At 33.5% G+C, this 23745-nt stretch overlaps 1 protein-coding gene across 1 annotated transcript in view; it reads right to left on the bottom strand.

The window, feature by feature from the left end:
• Window positions 1-1928: 1928 nt before the first annotated feature.
• Window positions 1929-23745, bottom strand: part of LOC145254841 (uncharacterized) — a 38894-nt gene continuing 17077 nt past the window's right edge. The window contains exons 2-4 of the mRNA XM_080113678.1: window positions 16622-16740; window positions 9493-9630; window positions 1929-5054 (exon numbers count right to left, since the gene is read on the bottom strand). Coding sequence (XP_079969804.1) covers window positions 4819-5054; window positions 9493-9630; window positions 16622-16685 — 438 coding nt within the window. The 5' untranslated portion in view covers window positions 16686-16740 and the 3' untranslated portion in view covers window positions 1929-4818. The remainder of the gene's footprint in view (window positions 5055-9492; window positions 9631-16621; window positions 16741-23745) is intronic.

Raw genomic sequence — 23745 nt, forward strand, 5'->3', positions numbered from 1 at the left:
TAAAATACTGCAGCATTAATAATTGATTATATAATGTTAAATTGAATTCTAAAAAAATTCTTAATGCTGCAATATTTTAAGTTATACATTTATTATATTTTTACTAGAATATCGTGTGCTTTTCTTTTCCGTGTTTAAGCTTAACCATATTACTTTTCATGGTCGCATTTTTCTATTGTAATCCATGATTTTTCCAGGCTTCTGGTAAATTCACCTGTGCTTTGTTTAATTTCAGTCTTGTTTTTTCCTCTACACACATATGTTAGTAGCAACACTAGTCGCTGGGGACGACGTGGTTGCTATGGAAACCAGTTATAAAAACGTCGCTCACCTCTTTAGGAATTTATACGATTTTGAACACCAGTAAATTCATCATAACTTTGTTTTACTGAACAAAATTTTTTTTTTACAATATATCTAAGAAGGTAATCGTTTCAATTGTAATAATTGTTTGAAATTTGGTCGAAAAATAAGTGAGCGTAGGAGCTGTAAAGCAGTTTTAAATGACTAAAACTGCCACTTAACAATATATTAAAACACTGTAGTGATTGAATGATAAAAATGGCGCGTGTTTTCTCAATGAAACGAAGCTTTTTACTTTCTTTTCATCTTAACACTGACCTTTTAAAATGACTTTTATAGTTTTTTCAGGTTTGCTGAAAACGAAGATCACATTTAAATTTGGCGCAGACAAGTATTTTTTCTGTATATTTAGACATTTTTTTCAATGTATTATTCAATAAATGTCAGTGGCGTTCGCCATTCTTCACGTAGGGAAGAAAGGGGTGTTTCGTAAAACGGATGCGTATTAGTACTTCTCAGTTGGGAAAAACATGGCCTTCTGTAAAAACATAATGGATTACATTGGATATTAATGGTCTTAATATCCAAAGAAACTTTTTCTGTGCCAAATTGAAATGTGATATTCGTTTTCAGCATACTCGAAAACCATTTAAAGTCGTCATTTTAAAGGTGAGTGTTGAGGTTGAATAAACTAAAAAAAAGTACCAAAATGATATAATTTTTCTTTGTTTGTGTACTCTTTTAAATAAAGACTACACCAGGCGTCTGTGTACTCTTTTAAATGAGGTCTATACCAGGCGTTTGTGTACTTTTTTTTAATAAAGACTACACCAGACGTTTGTGTACTCTTTTAAATAAGGACCACAACGGCGGTTGTGTACTCTTTTAAATAAAGACTACACCAGGCGTTTGTGTACTCTTTTAAATATAGACTGCAACAGGCGTTTGTGTACTCTTTTTAATAAGGACTACACCAGGCGTTTGTGTACTCTTTTAAATAAGGGCTACACCAGGCGTAGCGTGTGTCAAATGTACTAAGGATTGTTTACGTCGTATCAAGATTTGCTTACCATTCAATCTAAGGCTGTTTTGCATTCATAATTGCATTTGGTTGGACAAATCAAGCATAGACTGAAATTTATTAATACAAAATATGGTTCGATTGCAAAAAGAAATATGAATTTGATTAAAAATTCCATGGATAGTATTTTTCTTTGAGGGGGGGGGAGATCAACCTGTATAACATTTGTTTATCCACCTTTAAGTTAGACGAATGTTCAGGCGAGGATTTGAAAACCCAGCGCATAATTTGTAGTGTGCATTTTGCCCTATAAAAATGCCGGATCAGCTTCGTCAATATTCTCCGGTAGGGCTACCCCAGACGATTAGCAATAAACTAAACTCTTTTCATGTAGAAGATAAAACCTGAAAAAGTTGATTTCGTAGGACTGAACAGGACTATACAGAAGGACAGTTGGATTGAGTGCCAAGGACGTATCCTCGATTGGCTCGAACAGCAACTACTGAACCTGTAAAGTAAATATATATTTTTATTGAAAATTAATCTCTTTAACCAAATTTAATTTAGCCCCCCCCTCACACACACACACGAATAAAAGACAAAATTTATTTGAACTTTTGTTTTATACGTAAAAAAATATCTCGAAGCTTGCCATTTATGAATTGGATACGTGTACAGCTTTTGAACAGATAAAACTAATATTGCATTCAGCATTTTTCGGCTGTTGACCTAAACAGTCAGAGGATGGCAGATCGCTTATCCAATCAGAAGTCGAGAGAAGTCGACAACAAGTTTCCTTGTTAATTGTTTAAATCGTAAATTGGTGATTGTCAAGAATTTTCAACAGAGAAAAAAAATAAATGAATAAACGTGGTAAAATCAAACACAAATAACTGCTACCGAAGGCAATAAACGGAACTTAAGGTAAGGTAAGGTTAACCGTTCTCGTAAAAAAGAAAAAAAAATCATTTTCTTCGTGAAAAGATAAAATTATTTTTCATAAAAATAAATATGCAGTGAATGTTTTTCTTGCTCTAAATTATGTTACATTATGTTTTTTTTCTCTCCAGTTGTCACGCGCCGGATATAATTTGGATGCCAGTTCATTTTCAGGTTCTCATGTAGTTGTTTTCCCCTGTTTCTACTTTCCTTTTTTTCTAGCTCACATGTCCCTTTTCCGATTTTTTTTTTTTTTTTTGCAACAATGGACAGACATCAGTGGGCCTTTTTTTTGCAATGGACCGACATCAGTGGACCTTGTTTTTTTTTGTACCAATGCAGCCATTAACAATGCTTCCTAACGGTTTAATCTATTTTTAACTTATATAAATTACTAGACTACCCGTGACTCGTTGGGTCAGTATGTTATATTAGCTATGGAATTTATGTATGAGCGTGACCCTTGTGGCGCAAAGAAAATATTTTTTTTTTACATAACAGAAACATTTCTATGAAAGTATATTAAAATGAAAAAAGAATATAGATAGATTTCTATGAGTCGTTCTGTTTATTATAATTGATTATTTTTGAAAAACAATTACATTTACTGAATTATAAATGGTTGGCCATACTTATAGGTAAATGGGCACTGAACAAATACCATAATACTTATAGTTAAATTCAAATTTTGATATATCTGTTTTTCTTTTTTTACATCGTTCATTTCTGTATTACGTTTAAGTTATTTTAAACCCCACTCTTCCCATGTTAAATAATAATTTCGAAATGATAACGTTAATATTTACGCGTCCAAATTGTTATTTTTTTTTTTGCGTTTAAATTATCCAAATAAACAATTGTTAATACTGTTTTTTTTTACATCATTCATTTCTGTATTACGTTTAAGTTATTTTAAACCCCACTCTTCTCATGTTAAATAATAATTTCGAAATAATAACGTTAATATTTCAGTGCGCACGTCATGCGCGCATGCGCAACTGGACGTCGTAAACCGGAAAGTGGGTTACATACATCGTTACAAGATCATTTGAGTTATATCATTATATAGATTGCACAGTAAGAATAATTAAATTAGAATAAAATTCATTTTTCTCATTTCTAATTATTTAAGCAAGTAAAAATGTACTTTTTAATTGCTATATTAACTAAATTGACACCACCGAGACCAGAGTTAGACACACGGCCGGTTTTTAATATGGGGAAAAGCCTGCTCCCTAAAAAGGGGCACTCTGGATAGGAACAAAAATAAAAATCGTCTCAGTCATGAAGAATTTCTCCACCACTAACCGAGGACAGAAAAGGTGAAGTGTCGCATACGAACAGACACTACACTGTTCTCTCGATCCGAAGGCTTAGTTTATAATCTTATTCTAGCAAATTATCTAACAATTTAATAAACAAAAATATCGTAAAAACTAAATTTAATTTGAAAATACTATGAAAAAATATAACTTTTTAAATTTAGTAATTATATATAAAAAAAATAGAATTTTTATTTGATTAAATAATTCGAAATAAGAAAAACGAATGTTGCTTTAATTTAATAATTTTTACTGTGCGATAATTTATATCAGGTTAAAATAGGTTAACAAAACCTACATTGTAATTGTCTCCATTTTTTCCTTAGAGTTACCCCCATTTGCATTGGGTTAAAAAAAAAAACGCGTGAGTATCGATCCTCTGTTTCGTTAAACATTTTTTTCACTAATATTAACACTTAGTATTGGTCCTGGATATGAGCTTAAACTATACCCGATGATGAGGTCTCAGCTTGCGGGCTTTCGATAGTGTGGAACCACCCCTTAATTTTCATTGCTCCCAGGTCCACTCTAACCCGGAGTGGGAGTATCTGTTAGGGTCTCAACTATGGGTTGAATAGAAACCGACTTGAAAAAAAAAAATATATTCTATTAAAATTTTTTCTTCAAAATCACTGGATTCGGCATTAAATAACCTGAAAAGGGTTGATATGCCGCAAAACAAAAACGACCAACAACAATTAGTATAGATATCCAGAAAAATTGAGGCACAGGGAAGTCTTTAAAAACTATCTTAGTGACCCCTGAAGATTGAACCTTCTTCATGATCTACGAACTCACCCTCAAACCCACTGTTCGAATTCTTGTAATGAAGAGCCAGACCCTTTTCTTTAGTAGAGAAAAAGAAGCATGTTTTCAACATTCGAAGAAGGTCGCAGGTTGCAGCGACCGAGACGTTGTGCTAATAACACTCAAGATGCGAATAATAGTCAAATTAATCAACATAACACAGGCAAAACAGGTATTGTTAATGACCGTTTTAGTAAAAAAAAAAAAGTCTACTGATGTTGGCTCATGACTACGAATTCGGAATAGAGGCACATGAGCGAGAAAAAAACAAAAGTAAGAATCAGGGAGACAACAGCTACACGAGAACTCATATTATTTTAATATTTCGGCAGTTAAAGTAATTCTTCGTCGGAAAAGAATCAGTTTCGTCTGGTTCAAAAGCTGTACCAGTACCATGAATTTGTCGTGAGATTTTTGGTTTTGTTCTCAGAATATTATTAGGAGACACAGCATTAAGATGGTAAGAAACGTCCATTTTAAATCTGAATACGTCCCTGTCTGACCACTGGCTGGAAATTCTGGCGCCACTGCCGAATCTTGGTTGCAACCGTCTGTTGCGCACGTTGTGACGCAGACCCGGATGGAGACGTTTCTATCATTCATTTTGTTGATGCATCCCATGCCCATGTCCTTGCGACTACAGTCACGATACACGATGCGACCTGTTGATAAAAAAAGAAATAAATATAATTACGAGTGTCGTTTAAAAACTAAAGCCTCCTATTTTTTTGTTTTTAACTCAAAAGGTTGAAGAGCTACGAAGACGGGAAGGGTGATATTAAAACGACCGACCTTTATTTTTTAGTCCCAGAATTTATTTTTCTACATAATTACCACCATTCTCAATGCAATTTTGCGAGCGATGAACAATAGCTGCGCACGGGCTTCCAGAGTGCGCTTTTTCATATAGGGGTCTTTCCAACAGTAAAACCTCCTATTTTTTAAACTTAAAACGTTGGACATCTGCAAAGACGGGAGGTGTATCATTGAACGAGCGATCAAAGGGTAGCTCGCTTTAATGGTACAGCTTCAGACTGCTCCATTTTTTTTTTTTTTTTTTACATAGTCACCACAATACTCAATGTAGTTTTGTCAGTAATTCAATTACGAATCTCTATTTCTGACTCTCGTCAATGACGGAGGTTGGTTTCGAAGACTCTCACACTGTCAATATCTGCAACAGAGTGATGAAAATTTCTGGCCATAAATGCGCAAGATCAGTCATCACAAACAGAGTAATTTACAAAGTTTTTGAAAACCTCTCGTATAATAAATGAAAACACTCATATACAAAACTAGTGTTGAGACGATTAATCGGAATTGGGAATCGCACAATCGGAACGTCTTTTTTATGCATTTTTCCGATTCCCAAAACGATTTTCTTTTAATTGTCTTCTTGGTTTGTACTTTTTGTTGTTGTTGTTGTTGTTGTTGTTTAAAACTTGATTTTCCATTGTCAGCACTAATAATGAAATGATAAATATTCATATATATTTTAAGCTATCAAAAAAAGAAACTACAATCTATGGGTCATCCACACAAGAGTATGTGTTTTGTCTTCGACAATATATACACACATTATATGGGTTTATATAGTATTTCAAAAATTAATAATATAAAAGCAATTCTATAGCTAAAAATTTAGAGATTTAAGAAGGATCGAAATCAGAATCGGTAATTGTATCGGGATCAACTTTGGTAATTGCCCCATCACTAATATTTATTAACATTGTCGGCCACTATCGATTCGCAGAGCTCTAAACGTGAACTACTTGAAATATTAGTTTAAATGCATTCATAACTTTATTATAATCACAAAATAAAAGCTTTCTAATCTATTCATAGAGATATATACATATAATTAGTTTTGTAATTTCGTTCAAATTTATTTATCTTTTACTTGTGACCAAAAAGAAAGGAAAACAAAAAAGAAAGAAATTTGCCTTTTCATTTGCAATTAAGAAAAATATTTCCAAGATGTACTACTGACACATCTGGGGAGATGCTTATAAGAGTATCCTTTCCTGCATGATAGGATACAAAACTGTCGTCTATAATATAAATATCACCTGTCTGTTTAAATGTATGTATGAATGTATGTATGTATGTCTGCCTAAAACTTTCGACTGAGGCGACGGATTTTCACTGGATAGGTATTGTTTTAAAGCTCGACCCTACGGACGACAAATATTGAAAAATTGGCTAAAAACATTAATTCCTTCACCCTCAACTAGGCACTTTCCTACAAGGAGGGGTTGCTTTTTTCGCTGATATTTTTGGAAGTCATCGCCTCTTTTCGATCGACTAGCCTTAATTTAAGCTTTTGGCACTTCCGGTTTGGTGATGGACGCAACTTCAACGACGTCACTTTTTTTTTCACGTTCTTTTCCTCCTTCGCGGTACGGTTTCGGGCCTGCCTAGCTGCCTGTTACCTACTTTTTTTTGTTTTGTTTTTTTGCTCAACACGCGCCTCCAAACACCCGGGCAACGTCTGGCAACCAAACTAGTCATAATCTAATGGACAAGGGCTTTTTCGTCTTCCTAATTCCTCTCTCTCTCTCTCTCTCTCTCTCTCTCTCTCTCTCTCTCTCTCTCTCTCTCTATAGAAGAGACATTGCGAGTCTATCTCCGCTCGATCTTAAATTCCATGTCAGCATCTCAACTGGGTTTCAATCTATGATCCACCACTGCAAAACATAGGCAACAAATACTCGTCTTACTACAGCAACTACAAAAAGTTCTGTTACTTTCTATCTGTGCTTATAATTAAACTAAAATACTATGAGCAAATATTCTTTCCTAGAACTGTCAATACTATGAGACTGCTTTCAAGCTGACTATAACATGGTCGTTTTCAAGTTTAATGTAACTAACTTCTTATTGAGTCGTCCGCTTAAATAATTAAAAACTACCCAAGTTCCACGATTACCGACAATCACAACGTACACTCATCGTATACCCAACACTCCTATCTACTCTTATCCTCGAGTTACCTTTGGGCCTTGATAAGCAGTGAAAGTAGTATAAAAGATAGCAATTGGTTAAAAATCAAGTCGGTCCTTCTAGAGCACAAATGCTAAATACGTACCCAAAATATTAAACAATATTGCGGAAAAGATTTTTAATAGATATTAAAATCCAAACAATCATTAAATTAAAAAAAAAAACATAGTGCGATTAGTCCACCACGCAGAACTTCTCTCGTCACACCAGCGTTGAGGAAAATACAGCTCCACAATATGAACATCTAATAGATAGCTTGGGACGTATCTAAATTGTAGTGTTTTCATTTCTTAAAATTCTTTTTACGTATACGGTAAAAGAGACAAACATGTTCGTTAGAACTTTGTTTTATGGAGAGAATAGCTTATACATGAAAGAGGGATTATTATCTAATTATTAAACTAGTAGCGGGACCTGTTGAAATTCCACAGGAGACTCATTCATGTATAATATATCGATGTTGGCATACTGTAGATGTTCAGCGTAAATCGACTGATATTATTGTAACTTTTTTGTTGAAACTGCAAGAGTATTTATCTAAGCTAGCAGGGACACCTGGCGTAGATCGTTAGTAAAGTACGCGTAAATATGATATTGTAATTCTTGCAGATTTCGTATATACTATTATATAGTTAATGTTCTATCGATTTGTATACATTATAAATCTGCGATTTAAATATATATATATACATATATATATATATATATATATATATATATATATATATCCATATGACTTCAGTGTATCAGCTTGAATCGAAATCGAAACCAAAACTTATGAAAAAAAAATATGCATATATATATATTATCTTTGCACCAACCTAATATCAAGAACTCTTATATATATATATATATATATATATATATATATATATATAAATATATATATATATATATATATAAATATATATATATATATATATATATAAATATATATATATATATATATATATATATATATATATATAACAACATTATTTTTACACTAACCTAAAAAAATTATTTTCAAAAAAATAGATTACTGGAGTGCCATCAACTATAATCGAAACCGAAACCAAAACTTATGACGAATTCTTCGTAAAATTATTTATAAAAAATAGATAACTTAAGTGCCATCAGCTATAATCGAAACTGAAACCAAAACTTATCAAAAATTCTTGGTAACATTATTTATTACAAGAAATAGAATTCCATAACAATTAAATGACAATCACTCTGATGTAAGCATGACACGCAGAAAATAAATAACACACACGCTATCCTATTAATATATAGATCCTTTTAAAGGAAATGGATGAGCACATAGAACATAGATATCAGATGGGAATTTCGCTTTTGGTGGTTATCATAGTTTTCTTTTTAGCTATTGCAGTATTATTCTCGGTTTGCTTCGTGCAACGTTCCATTAGCAACTTCTCGAAACTTTCGTTTTCTTGTCAAGCTCAATGTTTGACGTGTCTTTTTCCCCCGTTTTACTCCGGTCATTTAACCTTGTACCTAACCTTCAGGTCATCCTTCTTGTTATCTTTCGTGGCGAACTAGTTTATTTCATAAACTTCGTGTCACTTCAGCTATACATAGTTCGGCCTTGATCAAGATTAACATAAACGGATTTGATCGCTATTCGACATAGGACCATCTATTATGTAACATACATTTTCAATCGTAACACTAATTTCGAACCAGATTAATTTAATTCAAAAGCGGACCATAATTTGTTCGTTTTATTTCCTTAATTTCAATTCGATTCAATATATTGGCCTGGACATACTATGGAATATGGTATTCACTAACGGAGTCGAATAAATATCCCAGTCAGTAGATACGATTTCGACGATGTTGAGTTTTTGCAACGATATGACATCGTCTACCCATTTAGTACGCTTGGTATTCCTAAATAGTCACACCCTTGCTGTACTGAAAAGAGTCAACGTACTTTCCTTTGCTGATCCAATGCGGAACAGGGCATTAATGTGACTATGATGAACTTTTAAAATGGAAAATTCTTTATTTTCCAAAATTTGGTTTAAATTCAATCATTTTTCTTTTTCAATATTTCCTCTTCGTTATCTTTCTGATCACGAACGTTTTACTTACCGATATCGAGTTTGCCGATGTAACGGACGCAGTAGAGAGCTTCCGGATTCAGCGTCATACATGCAGTTGGTTTGACCATACCGCTTACGCAGAGAGGGTTATTCAAGGAACTGCACTGCACACAGCGGATGCCCCACCCTGACAGTGAAAAAGGAAATAAAAAAAAAATGTGATCGATCAAACGATATCATGACAAAAAACAAAACAAACGCCATTTATTTATTAAAAGAAGTTAGAACACCAAGTTATCTATACATCTATAAAAGTGAGAATGCGTGTGTATGTGAGGACACTTCTCAACCTATATACTCAACGAATCTTTGGTCTACAGACTTGAATTTTGGTATATAAGGTGTTCAGATATCTGAAAAACGTTTTTATCGGTTTTCATCCGAAAAAAAAGGAATGCTAAGGGGGTCAAAATTGGGGGGGGAATAGTACATGGGTCATCGCTTTTATATCTGTGTGTCAACTGCTTCATGAATTCACATGCGCGATTGTGAAACATCACAGCTTCCTTATGTTAAGAATAAGTAGGTTTGAAAACACTTTTTAAAAATCGTAGCAAGCTTAACTAATTGTTATCGTACTTGACTCATTGTGTATAGGTTTGGGTTTTAATCTCATGTCGAGTAATTTTTTTTATTTACAACAAGTGAACTGTTTATAAATAAATAATACTCGCATGCACACGTCTAAGTTCTTTTCACTTTTAACTTTATTTTTTAAAAAGAATTTAACGTTACATTTGATACCTATGGTATTTCTGTTTATAATAAATTAGAAATTTGCATTAAGTAAAATATAATATTTATGCGTATTTTACGACTGGGCAATGCCGGGCAGCTTGCTAGTGTTATATGAATTTCATTTTAATACATGAACCAAATCAGTTATGTCGTTTTATTACGATGTGATCAATCGCTTCTATTAAATAAAAAGGGCGCCAACCACGAAAAGCATATCGAGTGCGAACCTTACTTAACAATACTTGTCAACAAATATGAACGGATATTTTGCTTGCATTCGAAGAGAAAGAAAAAGAAGTATAGGCGCTTCTGCACTATTGGGACGAGATTTTGTAGTCGATAAATGGAGTTTTCAGATAAAAATCAGTGGTTACAACTGATTTTTTTTGTCATTTCTAATAAGTTACAATGGTAGTTTCCAAATAATGCAGTCGGAATGACCTAAATATTACTGAATTATTAAATAAAAAAATTAACCGTGGTAGCAGGTAAAAATTGCCGCCATCTTGTTTAAATCTAAACGGAAATTACCTCCATTTTAAACTCTTCTGTGTATTACGATCGGTTTTATCAAATTCTATTTTTATTTTCTTTAATAAATAATTTTCTACCTTGTCGATTTTCGTAATTTTGGGATATAAATAATCATTTTAAAAATACGAGGAATACGTGGATACCATAGTTTTCATGTGACGTTTAGTATTACGATTTCCGAAATTTCGTCCCAATAGTGTAGAAGCGCCGAAGTCTGTTTTGAAAAGGCACATGGAACCGAAAGTTCCAGAAAGTCTTTTTTTAAGTAAATGATTTAATATAAAATAAAATATAAATTAAAATAAAACTAATAATTAATAATAATTAATAATAATTAATAATTAAAATAAAACTTATGTTGTGTTCTAACTTCTTGAAATGACTTTACAAAATAATGTTCTCCATAATGCGATGAATCACGTGATTTAATGATAATAATGAAGCTGGTTAAATTACGCATAACAGAAATCGGGAATCTGAAAAAAAAAATGATAGAAGAAGAATTGCAGGACGATGTTTTTGTATTAATGAGATTAGAGTTAATAATTCGCATCATTTGGATTATTTGAGCTACTGTTGTCATTTTGCGTGGGCGAGCGACACTCAAAATGCAATTACGAATTACTTAAAACTCCTCCCGGCCATGGCTGAAGAAACAAGATTAAACGAAGAGTTTCATTCGAGATTCTTAACAGATTTCTGTGGTCGACAGAAAAATTCCCGAGTTCAACAAGAAAGAGCTGAAAGAAGGTTGGAAGTTACATCGACCAAAACGTCGTAAAAATAACATTCAGCAGTACAACAGTTATCTGAATGAAGCTAATAATGCGATAAATTACGTAGATTTATACAATGTGGGATTATTCATACCCCTGCTCTCTTCTTGGGTGTTCTCACAACGTTTCGTCCGATGTAATCTCTGCCCGTCTTACTCGGCAATCTACACGAAATTTAAAACTGATTATTACTTAACACATATTTTCCATTGCAGGTAATTTACTAAGTAATAATTTAATAAGTAATAATTAGGGCTAGGACAACAGCATATTCTTTTCATTGTCTTGACTCTCGCGTGTGTATCCGTTGATATCTTATATGCTTTTATATAGAGTGATGTGCTTCTCGGTTGATGAACTGTGTCTAACTGTGTCGGATATATACTCGAGAGTCAAAACAATGAAAAGAATATTCTGTTGCTATAGCCCTCGTAATAATCAATTCTAAGTAATAATCTACTTAATGTTAAAAATTCAATAATCAGTAAACGCGACCATAGAATACAATAAAATACTAAAACCACGAAACTAGAACAATCTACCACAGTTAATTAAGTAAAAAGGTTCAGTTTGAAAAACAATACGAATTCTCGAATCTAACCAGAAAAGGCTCGGAGGTTGCATCAGCTAATACGTTGCGAGAATAATATTTAAGATGAAAATAATACTCGGCAAAAAAATCTAAATAATACAAATGATCAATCCTCATATATAAAATAAGCACTATTTTTTTAACAAGAGAATATCCGCCTTTCAAGGCTCAAAGGTCACCTGAAAATAAGGGTTCATTAGTGCCAGGTGGTCGGTGGGAGAACTCTATAATGATCGTTAGTGGTGCAAATTGGGGACAACTTTATCATTTCATAGAACGGTCCAACAAGAATTTATTTACATTGGTCTTGAAAGCTACCATGTTGTAGAAAGCTGGGAAGCAGTACCGAGGCATAGAGTCCTACAGACGGGAAGCGCTAGGAAAGAAACTTTGATCATGGAACCTACCTTTAGCTTTAGGCGCAGATAAAAAGTAATGGAAATTGTGTATAGTTGTTGTACCTAGACGAGCATTTGTCTTTATTTTCAATACTCGTGAACTAGTGCTCGCGTCCTCGGCAATGGCCAATGTATGAGACGACGATACGGTCACAACAATAATAAAAGACGAAGGTAAAAAACAAGGTTAACACCGTTGAGGTTGATGATTGTTGAGAAGAGTGGCATAGTTGCACACTTACATGAAGTGGCTTTATGTTGTGCCTGTAGTGTTTTCCATAATTCTTTTTAAATAAAGCTGGAATGAAAATACTTGTTAGATCACTGAAAAGAACCGACATTGAGCCTAGGCAGTAATAAATGGGTGAATATTTGGGAATACCATGTAGAGTATGCGCGACAATAACGAGAGCTCCCTGCTAAGACCCTAACCCAAACTCCCAACTTCATAACGTCGTTAAAATCTTCCCACTTACTAGCTTTACATATGTAACTGGGGGTACCGCCTGTGAATTTGATATTCTCTAGAAATTGGCTGCCTCCGGCAAGTGTACATGATAGAACTGCCAGCGGTAAAATGTCTATCCTCTCTGCGGGATCGTTGCTCTTTAAGATTCAGGAAAAGTTCAATGAACTTGCCGGTACAGATTATTCTAAAAGTAAATCCTCTGTTTTTAACTAAAAAAGTTGAAGAGATACAAAGGCGGAAATGGTACTGTAAAAACGAGCGACCTTTAGTTCTCCAGAATATATTTTTATCTATATAGCTACTACTATTCTCAGTGAACTTTTGCCAGGAATTCATGACACATCTCTTCTTTTTACGCACGTCCATGACAGGCTTGCTTTCTCAGAGTATCACACTATCACATGGAATGTGCAATCTCTCTGATCTATTCGGACGGAATAAAAATACGAGGCATTATATATGAAAAGCTACTTCCTGTATTTCCAACGGTTTTAAAGGTTCTCGTGTTCTGAGCTTTCAATTCTTTTCTTATATCAATAGCTCCAGACAAGGTGAGAAGCCCCTTAATGTAAAGAGGTTAACAAGAACGCAAGATGATTATCGCAAGACAGGAGATGACTATTTATCCGGTTGCTTAAAAGACTAAGGCTATAAGACGGGGATAAGCAGTTTACATGAAGTGAGCTCCGCAAGCTTGCAGCTTCCTGAAAGGAACTACTGGAATACAAAGCTGTATCACAATTATCCACCAAAACCGCGAATTGATTAAAAGCACAAATTAACGAGCAGGACGAGCCAGAGAATTCTGGATTGTCTCTCGTTGGAGTGGCCCGGGCAGATGTACATAAATAATGCTTCTAGTTGTAATAATCACGGAGGATGTTTAATTAATTTTTTTCCAAGGTAGTCACCCGAAATTAAATCGAGAATAAGGGTTCATGAATGTACAGTATTCGTGTAGTAAACCTTAATGGTGTAGATTTGTAGAATTTGGATTATTTAAAAGGGCGGCTAAACAAAAATTGGAGTTGACGGCTACCATATTGTAATCGGCCGTGAAGCAGGCCAATGGAACAGTGTTCTACATGCAGGCAGTTCTAGGAAATAAACTTTGTTCATGGAATCTGCATTTTCAGCTAAGCACAGAGAGTGTGGAAAATTTTTGATACTGGTTGTAACTTGCCAAGTGTTTTTATTTAAAACTTTGGCAAAGCGGGACTATAGATTGGAACTCAGACGAGCACTTGTCATAACAATAAAGATAGCGAAGAGAGACGTTCGCAACATCTCTTCTGTGGGAATAAGGTTGCAGACAAGGGAGAAGGGCGTCGCCTACTAGATTTCGAAGCCGTTTTTGAACTCTATCAAGGCAAGATAGGGCGCGCCGAGATGTCCCTGCCAAGATGCGGCAACAGTATTCTATTTTAGGATGTATTTGGCTCTTATTAAAATAGAAAATTACATTGGCAGTGATATACCTACTGGAACGGTACAATGATCTAAGTATTTTTCCATCGATCTTGGCAAAAGATTTGTAATGAAGACAATTATGAACGACCTGATGAATGGCGTAAACAAAACTTGGTAACTATGAGGAGTTTATTTGTTAACATTAGGTCTGAAGACGGCTATATTGTAATCTGTCTGGAAACAGTTCAATGGTAATGCGTTCCACACATGTTGATTCCTTTACAAATAAATGTTCATTGAAATTTCGTTTGCTATTAAGAACACTAAAAATGAAAAAATGATTTTGCAATTGTCGTATAGGGACAGGTTATTGCCATGGATGTCGGCCATGAACTTACAGGGATTGAAGCTCAGTCGAAAATTTTCCATGAAAGTAACGATATAACGACAATCAAGATCTACTAGATTATAAGCTATGTACACTGTCAAAGCAAGAAAAAAAGTGCTCGGAGCCGCATCCCCCAAAATATCACTAGTACTCCATTTTAGGTCTTATCTGATATTTATGTAGATATAGCATATTTTTTAATTTACTTGCAGGACACAGATTAATGGCAGGTAAAGCCGCTGCTTTTCCTACTTTGTCCGTTTGCTTCCTGAACACTTTTCTTTTCTTTTCTTTTCCTTTCTTACAGTTATTCTTAGATAAAAGTTGCAAAGACGAATTACAAAGCTTTATTGTCTACAACGTCTGCAAAAATAAGTTACACGGCCAGATTGTAACGAAAAGATTATTTATTGCTTATTAACCAACCAGGACGTTCCCTGGGAAATTTATCAAAACAAGCCCAACAGACTGCTTACTTGGATAAACAGAACGGCATTGCGGACAGAATACCAGCATCGGGGGCAACTGAGTAAACAACACAAAAGTTAGGTGCGTGATAACCAACTTCAACTCCGACCGATATGGTCCCATTGAAATAGTTAAACACATAAACTGCTACTTCAAAACCGCAACGCAAAAGTTTTCAAATAAAATGTGCGCACACAGACACTCACACACACATACACACAAACACAAAGACACACACGCACGTTGGAAGTTATACAACAACAAACATACAGATAAAATTAGGCACAGATAGCGAGTGTGGAAAATTGTTGATAGTGGTTGTAGCTAGTCGAGTGTTTTATATGAAAGTTTGGCAAAGAGGTTGCCTACTTAAAAGTAGCCCGACATCTCTCTAATCTTTCTCAACTACTGACACCACTAGACAAAATGCAATTCTAACCAACTGACACCACTAGAAAAATGCAAGATGGCGCTACATGCCAGACGTCTCACAGATCACTGACATGAGTTCCTGACACGTTTACGAAAGAGAGAACAATAAGCAAAGGGTTATGGCTACCCCGTGCCCCGGACTTGTCATCATGTGATTTTTATCTTTGGGGGACTTCAAAAAGTTTATGCAAATAATCCTCAAAATCTAGACCAACTAAAATCCCTTATTTTGAATCAAACAGATACCATAATACTTAGTTGCCCGCACCTTATCATATAAAAGGTCTACACAAAATTTTAACCTCATCGGCCCAGTAGATTCTGAGAAACTTTTTAAGTAAATGCGGTACTGTTGTAATTAAGCCCTTAATAATCTCTAACTGCGCATCGAACATATACCAGATTACTTAGTTCGATGCACGTTATCAAAACACAGGTCTATACAAAATTCTAACCAGATCAGCAAAGTAGATTCCGAGAAAAAGTAGAACGGGCAGCAAGCCAGACTTAGAGCAATATAGATAATTAACCTTAGTGTTTGTCTAGTGTTGGTTATTAAAACAATTGATTCCACAACCACTCCCTATCTGTGCCTAAATGTAAACGCAGATTCCATGAACAAAGCTTCTTTCTCAGAACTGCCCGCCTTTGGAACACTGTTCCGCTGGCATGCTTCCTGGTTTAATACAACATGGTAGCCTTCACATCTAATGTAAACAAGTTTCTGTTTAGTCGTCCTAATAAATAATCAAATTCTACCCAATAAATGATTATACTACATCACCACCTTACATTCATTAACCTTCATCCTCGAGTGGCTTTCAGACCTCGATAAATGGTGACTTCAAAGTAAAAAGTAAAACATTAAGCCGGCCTTGTGTCACATCTTAGACGGCGGTGTATAGAAACTTACCTGTTGGAAGAAACGAATAAATAAGATGGGCTGCCATCAGCCACGGCCTTAAAAAGAACCACATGATGAATACGGCGAAGGATAATGGGTGCGGAGAGCAAAATTGAAGATTCTTGCTCCTAAAAATGGAAAGAAATATAAGAAAAACTCAAAGAAGTAGAAAAAACATGGAAAAACAATTTGAAAAAAATTATATATTAAATTGATAAATACAGTTTATCACCCCCTTTCTCTCTCATTACATCTTGTTTAAACCCCAGGTCTTTATTTTATACTTACGCTTCATCTCCCCCCTCTCTCCCTCTCTCTGTCTCATTTCATATCTTTCTTCTCCCTCTCTTTCTTCCCTCCCTTTTTATCGCTAACCTTTATTGCACTCTCTTTCTCTCTCCTTTCTCACCTCCTCTCGTTTTCTCTTTTATAAATAATCAAATAGTCAAATGTTATTAAAAGGCACGAAATAAAAACAGTTTGGATAAGTCCTTTATTAAGATGAATGAATATTACATCCAACTCGGAGTTTGGTATGAAAATAAAGAGGAGATTAGAGATAGACCAATAGATAGATAGACGGATATATGAATAAATAGACGGATAGATAAATAGAGAGAGAGAGAGGGAGAGAGGGGGGAGTTATGATGCTTTACAAATTCACGTTTTTTTCTTATGAACAATTTGACCAGAGCTCAATGGACAAATAAACGGATCACGTGTTCATCTAGTATCATTATATATTTAAAGTTAGTTATATCTAAAAATAGACTACCTGTGACCCGTTGGGTCAGCATATGTTATATCAAGCTATGGGAAAGTTACTATACAGAATTAATGTGTAAATGTTATAGTGGCGACGGAAAGTAAATATTTGAAAAAAATCGCAAATTGATCAAGTATTTTTTTTATATAAAGGATATTATAATGAATATATATATATATATATATATATATATATATATATATATATATATATATATATATATATATTATATCCTCTCCTTTCTGTTATAATGAGATAAAACATGTAATTACCGGAGATTTAAAGATAGTAAATAATTCTAAATTAAGAAAACTCTTAGTAAAGGTCCGAATTATATAGAGGGCCGAAGTTACACTAAATGCGTTAAAGAAATAACTAAAGCACTAGAAGGTTTTATTATGTCCATGGTAAAGAACTATAAATTAGCACAGTCTACGTTTGATGCATGGAAAAATATTATACTTGAATGCGTAAATGAAAAGGTTAAACGTATAAAAAAATTTAAACACCCTAGAAAAACCAATCCTCTTTTTAAAAATTCAGAAATACTGGAGGAACTTAAAATATTCAAGACATGTTTGTAATAGTTCCTATTGATAAAGCGGCAAACAATATAGCTTTTATATGTAAAACATATTATATACAACGTTTATTGATAGAAGTAGGAATTAAAGGTAACGTTTCAGATACCTATAAAGTAATTAATAGTAATTTAGATAGCATTATTGTGAATAATAGTATAATTAGTGAAAAAGTAAGATTAAACTTAGAAGAAAAAAAAAACTTCCATGTATGTATTGGATACCTAAAATTCACAAAAATCCAATTAGCGCTAGGTTTATTGTAGGTTCAAAGACGTGCATTACTAAACCTTTAAGTAAAGCTATGTCTAAAATATTTAAATTAATTATAAATCAAATAAATAATTTCTACCAGAAAAGAAAGTTCAATAGTAATATTAATCTATTTTGGGTAGTAAATAATTCACAACAAGTGAAAGAAAAATGAGATGAAATAAACTCCAAAATAAAAGCAAAATCTATAGCTACTTATGATTTTAGTACGCTTTATATTACAATTTCGCACGAAAAACTTATAAAAGAATTAAATGATACTGTGGATTTAGCTTTTGAAGGTGGAAAAGGTAAATTTTTAGACTTTTCTCAAGCTTTTCTAAAGCTTTCTGGTGTAAACATAACAATAGCAAAACGAGTGTTTCTAAAGGTATTTAAAATACTTATAAGTCATCTTATTAAAGAATGTTATTTACAAATAGGAAATAAAATATTACTCCAAACAATAGGTATCCCAATGGGATTGGATCCTGCACCATTTTTGGAAAATCTGTATGTAATCACAGATAAAAAATGATATATCTATAATACATAATTTTCATGGATGTAGGAGATTTATAGATGACCTTATATGTACAAACGATAAGGATGAATTCGAAAAAAAAACCCATCTTATATGTATCCAAAGGAGTTAGAATTGAATTGTGAACATAGATGACAACAGGCTATATTTCTGAATTTAGATATAAAAATTGAAGAGGGGATTTTTCTTTATAAAATATTTGATAAAATAAACTCTTCCCCTTTTCAAATAGTTTGTATGCCGCATAAAGATAGTACCTGCCCTGTTTTTATGTTTGATGGAACCATTATGTCAGAGTTTTGGAGAATAGTTCGCGTTACTTTCAAATTAATAGATTTTATACCACCAGTTTCTAGCTTAGTAATAAGGATAATAAAACAAGGTGGGGATAAAACTAAAATATTTAAACAGTTAAATAAAGCTTTTTTTCGTTATCCTAGTGCTTTTGAATCGTTTAAAATTAACCAGAATATATTAATAAAGAAAATCATACACTTTATTAGTAATGTATAAAATGTATTTATAAAAAAATGTATATATTCATAAATATTTTAACCTTTATATATATTTAATTTTCAATGAATAAGAATGCAAATATACAAAATACTAATCATAGTGGGGGTGATAAGTAGTCAAATGGATTAATCCTAATCTTATAAATACAAGAATATTTCCAAATTCAAAAAAAAATTGAATTTGGAAACAGATGAATCTCACAAGTAAGATATTAATTTTTATAACATGAATAGATACGATAAAGTAATTAAGAAAAGAAAACTAGATCTAATATTTGTAACATGTCTTCTTCATGAGATTAAGGAAGGTAGTGTTTGATGAACACTGCTGGGGAACCATGATGTAATATACTGTTTTGTTTTTAAATCACCGAAACAGTGTTTCATGATAAACAACTAATGATTCCTTAAAAAATAAATTATTATTGGTACTATAGCGAATTCGAGAGAGCAAGTTTATGGTAGTGATTGCAGGTGGTGAAATACCTTACAGATTAAATAGTTTTCTAACGAATGATAATTTTTTTTGTATAGCTTTAAAGGTTAAAAACTTTTAAGACTATATATATATATATATATATATATATATATATATATATATATAAATAAGAGAAATTTTCTGTCTGCGTGTCTGTGTATGTACATTTCCCTACAAAACTACCCTGTTAATTTTCAGTCTACAAACTCGAGATTTCACATAAGGGGAACTGAGATTTTGGAAAATCTTTTTAATCTGTTATCGGACAGAAATCTTGCTGTCAAGGGGTCAAAGTTCAACGATGTGACTTATGAAAACTCTACCAAACTCCTCCGCCAATTTTTGGTCTAAACATATAAAATGTTAAATGTAGATTACTTGGATATGGATAAAACTTTAAAATTTTATTTGCGCCCAAAACAATAAATGTTAAGGGGTCAAAAATGGGGTCAACGAAAAAAAAAGAAAATTGACTTCTGCGATCTCTACCAATTACTCAGCCACTTTTCGGTGTAAACATTTGAAGTTTTACATAAAGTGTATACAGACATAGGAAAAGCTTTTTAATCAGTTTTGTGCCGAAATTTTGGCTGCCAAGGGGTTAAAAGGTAAAAGATTTATCCTTACGCCCTCTAGAAAACTATTCGGCCAATTTTGGGTCTAAACATTTGAAATTTTGTATAAAGAGTATTCAGGCATGCAGCAAGCTTTTTAATCAGTGTTTAGGGTAAAATTTGGCTCTCAAGAGCACAAAATTGAAAGAGATGGGCTTTGCAGACTCTACTAAACCCCTCCGCCTATTTTTGGTCTAAATACTTGAAATTTAAGATGAAAGTGACTTTGACATGACTCAAACTTTTTAATATATATATATATATATATATATATATATATATATACATACAGATATGTTCAAAAGTCAAAACTAATGAAGACAACGAGGTTGTTAAATAGTGCTCAATAAAAAGAGCGGAATATTTCTTTTATAAGGGGTAAACAGTTACATATGGTCGCTACAAATAGCCATCTGTTTCAGTCAAAGAGACTTCATCAGGCGACCTGGAACCTCACGACGCAAAAGAAAAAAAACAACTTTTTTTTTTGTTTTTTTTTCCATTTGCGTCGTGAGGTTCCAGGTCGCCTGATGAAGTCTCCTTGACTGAAACAGATGGCTATTTGTAGCGACCATATGTAACTGTTTACCCCTAATAAAAAAATATATATATACATACACATGAAGTAATAAGTACATAGGACTCGACCAAAGCCGGGCTTAACTGCTAGTATATATATATATATATATATATATATATATATATATATATATATATATATATGTTTGTTTATTATACAAACATGATTGGTTACATATATGTATACATGTTTCAGTGGAATCCACATTCTAGTATAACACTTTATCAGACCAAAAAAGAATGGATTCTTTTTTAGTCTGATGAAAAATTGGGATCCAACTGAAAAATATATGCACATATATAACCAACAATGTTTATATAATAAACACACTGAAATTCGCAAAACGGAAAGACGGTTTAATCGTCACAAGCAAGCAAACACGCAGATCTAAGCTGTATATGCACACACACACACACACACACACACACACACACACACTTGATATTTGATAGTCTCTTTTATGTAAGGCTATGTTCATAGCAAGTGTTTGACTAAACTACAACATTTGGTAACTCACTATAATGCATCTATGCAAGAACTCGTCTAGTTACAGCTACAACAAGACACTTTCGTTTCTCTCTTTTCCCAAAATCAAACGAAACTTCCACAAACAGGTGTGTCTACAAGTCTAGTGTAAACAAAAACTTGAACCTTCCCCAGAGACAATACGCTCCTCTTAAATAATATTATCAATCTTCCCATTGTTTCCGATCCCTTTTTAAGCGACTGACGATCATTTTAACCTTTTTTTTTGCTTGGAAGAGTATGGCTCGCTAATAGCTCTTGGAAGCCAAGAAACAGACGCTAGGCCTGTCAGATAAAGCGCTGCACTTCTCGACTGTAAAATACTGCGAAGTTGCACGGACCGATTAAACTTATGCTGCAATGTTGACGTCGAGCTCAACAAGGCATGCAGAACAATTACTTGCAAGCTAAAATCAACCACCCTGCCATCTGTCTATAGGATGTCCGGAATCGCTCCGCCACAGATCCGTCGATGGGGAAGACAGAGAGTGTCAAGCAGAGCAACGGCAATCGCCACCCCCTATTTATATATCAAGAAGTGCCGCAGCGATTACCATCTTGAAAAAGATTTGCCCTATGACAGGCCTCAAACGAACAATGCCATTGACCCCCCCCCCCGCTTGCGTTGATGACATACATCCGTCAAAGACAACAACAAGGCTTTTCGGCACCGAAAGAAGACCTCCCAGCAAATTCTGAACTCCCCAGAAAGAGTGGGTAACACTCAACAGGGTCTGAGCGAAGGCTGCCAAAACATGGAACAATCTGCGAAAGTGAGGCTATATAGAGGACGCCCGGTGTCCCTGTGGTGCTAACGTGCACACTACTGCACAAATCTTCAGAGTGTCCCCTAAGCGAAGCATGCTCCGATGTGGAGTGATATCTCGGACATCGATCTCAAGATGGAGTGAAAAACTCTAATGATGATTTTAACCTTTATCCTTGAGTGAACCCTGGCCTTAATAAATAGTGATTTAGTAAGAAAAAATGTGAACTAGCACCGAAGGATAGCATTATAATAGTATTTTATCAATAAAAAGCTAATAAAATCACAAGATAGGATACTCACTCCTAAGAGTGTCGCCACTTGATTGAGAACAGCACATCCGCCCAGGGGAGATGTTGTAGACGGTTATACTGAAGTTCTTGCTAAAGTTATTTTCAGAGATAAAATTCTTTTGCCGAGAATTTCGCCATTCTCTAGTGTAAAACGTTTTGTATAGACAAATGCCCACTCGTCTTGTCCTAGCCAGGTTCAACGTCGCTTAATTTCAATGTTCTAAGGTGATCTAATGAATGAACATGATTATGTTGTATTTTATCGATCATCAAAGAAATATTAAAATATTGAATTAATGAATTCTTCTTTGTCATTTGTAAATGGAAATCGCATCAGACAAGGCATGACGTCACTTGATATAAAGAACTAAAAACACTACTTCAAGAGCGAAAATCTGTCAATGATAAGTGTTAGATTGCTTCTGACTCAGATAAAAGCAATTTCCCCTACCTTTTCAGAAACATGACTTTTGGAATGTGAACACTAAAAGAAAAAATAAAGGAAGCACTTCATATTAATTTTTAAAAGATCATCTTAACGTATGTACTTTTTTTCTTATGATCTTAAAAACAAAAACAGATTTCACAACATGTATACAGCCTTGAAAAATATTTTCGCTTCTAAATTATGTACAAAGGTATTGGCGTTTTTATTAATGATGACCAATATGTATTTATTTGTATACCGGAAAGGGTGGGGAAACCCAAATATGGCGGTCGTAAAATGCGCTTAATATATTTTAATTCATGCAGATTTTTTTATGTATTATTACAAGGCCAACTCTCTATTTGTGTATATATATATATGTAGGTATATATGTATATATATATATGTATATATGTATATATATGTATATATATGTAGGATATGTATATATATGTATGTATATATGTATATATATGTATATGTATATATATGTATGTATATATGTATATGTATGTATATATATGTATGTATATATATAGAAATATGTATATATATAGAAATATGTATACGTATACAAGCATATATACGTATATATACATACACACATACATACATACACACATACATAGATACATACATACATACATACACACACACGTATATATATATATATATATATATATATATATATATATATATATATATATATATGCAATTTACCACCTGTATAAGAGCCAAGTACGACCTAGGATGGAATACTTTTTCCACATCTGGACAGAAGTTGCTCGAAGC

The sequence above is a fragment of the Euprymna scolopes genome, chromosome 30 (assembly GCF_053919585.1).
Source record: "Euprymna scolopes isolate OS-2025 chromosome 30, ASM5391958v1, whole genome shotgun sequence".
NCBI classification, from domain to species: domain Eukaryota; kingdom Metazoa; phylum Mollusca; class Cephalopoda; order Sepiida; family Sepiolidae; genus Euprymna; species Euprymna scolopes.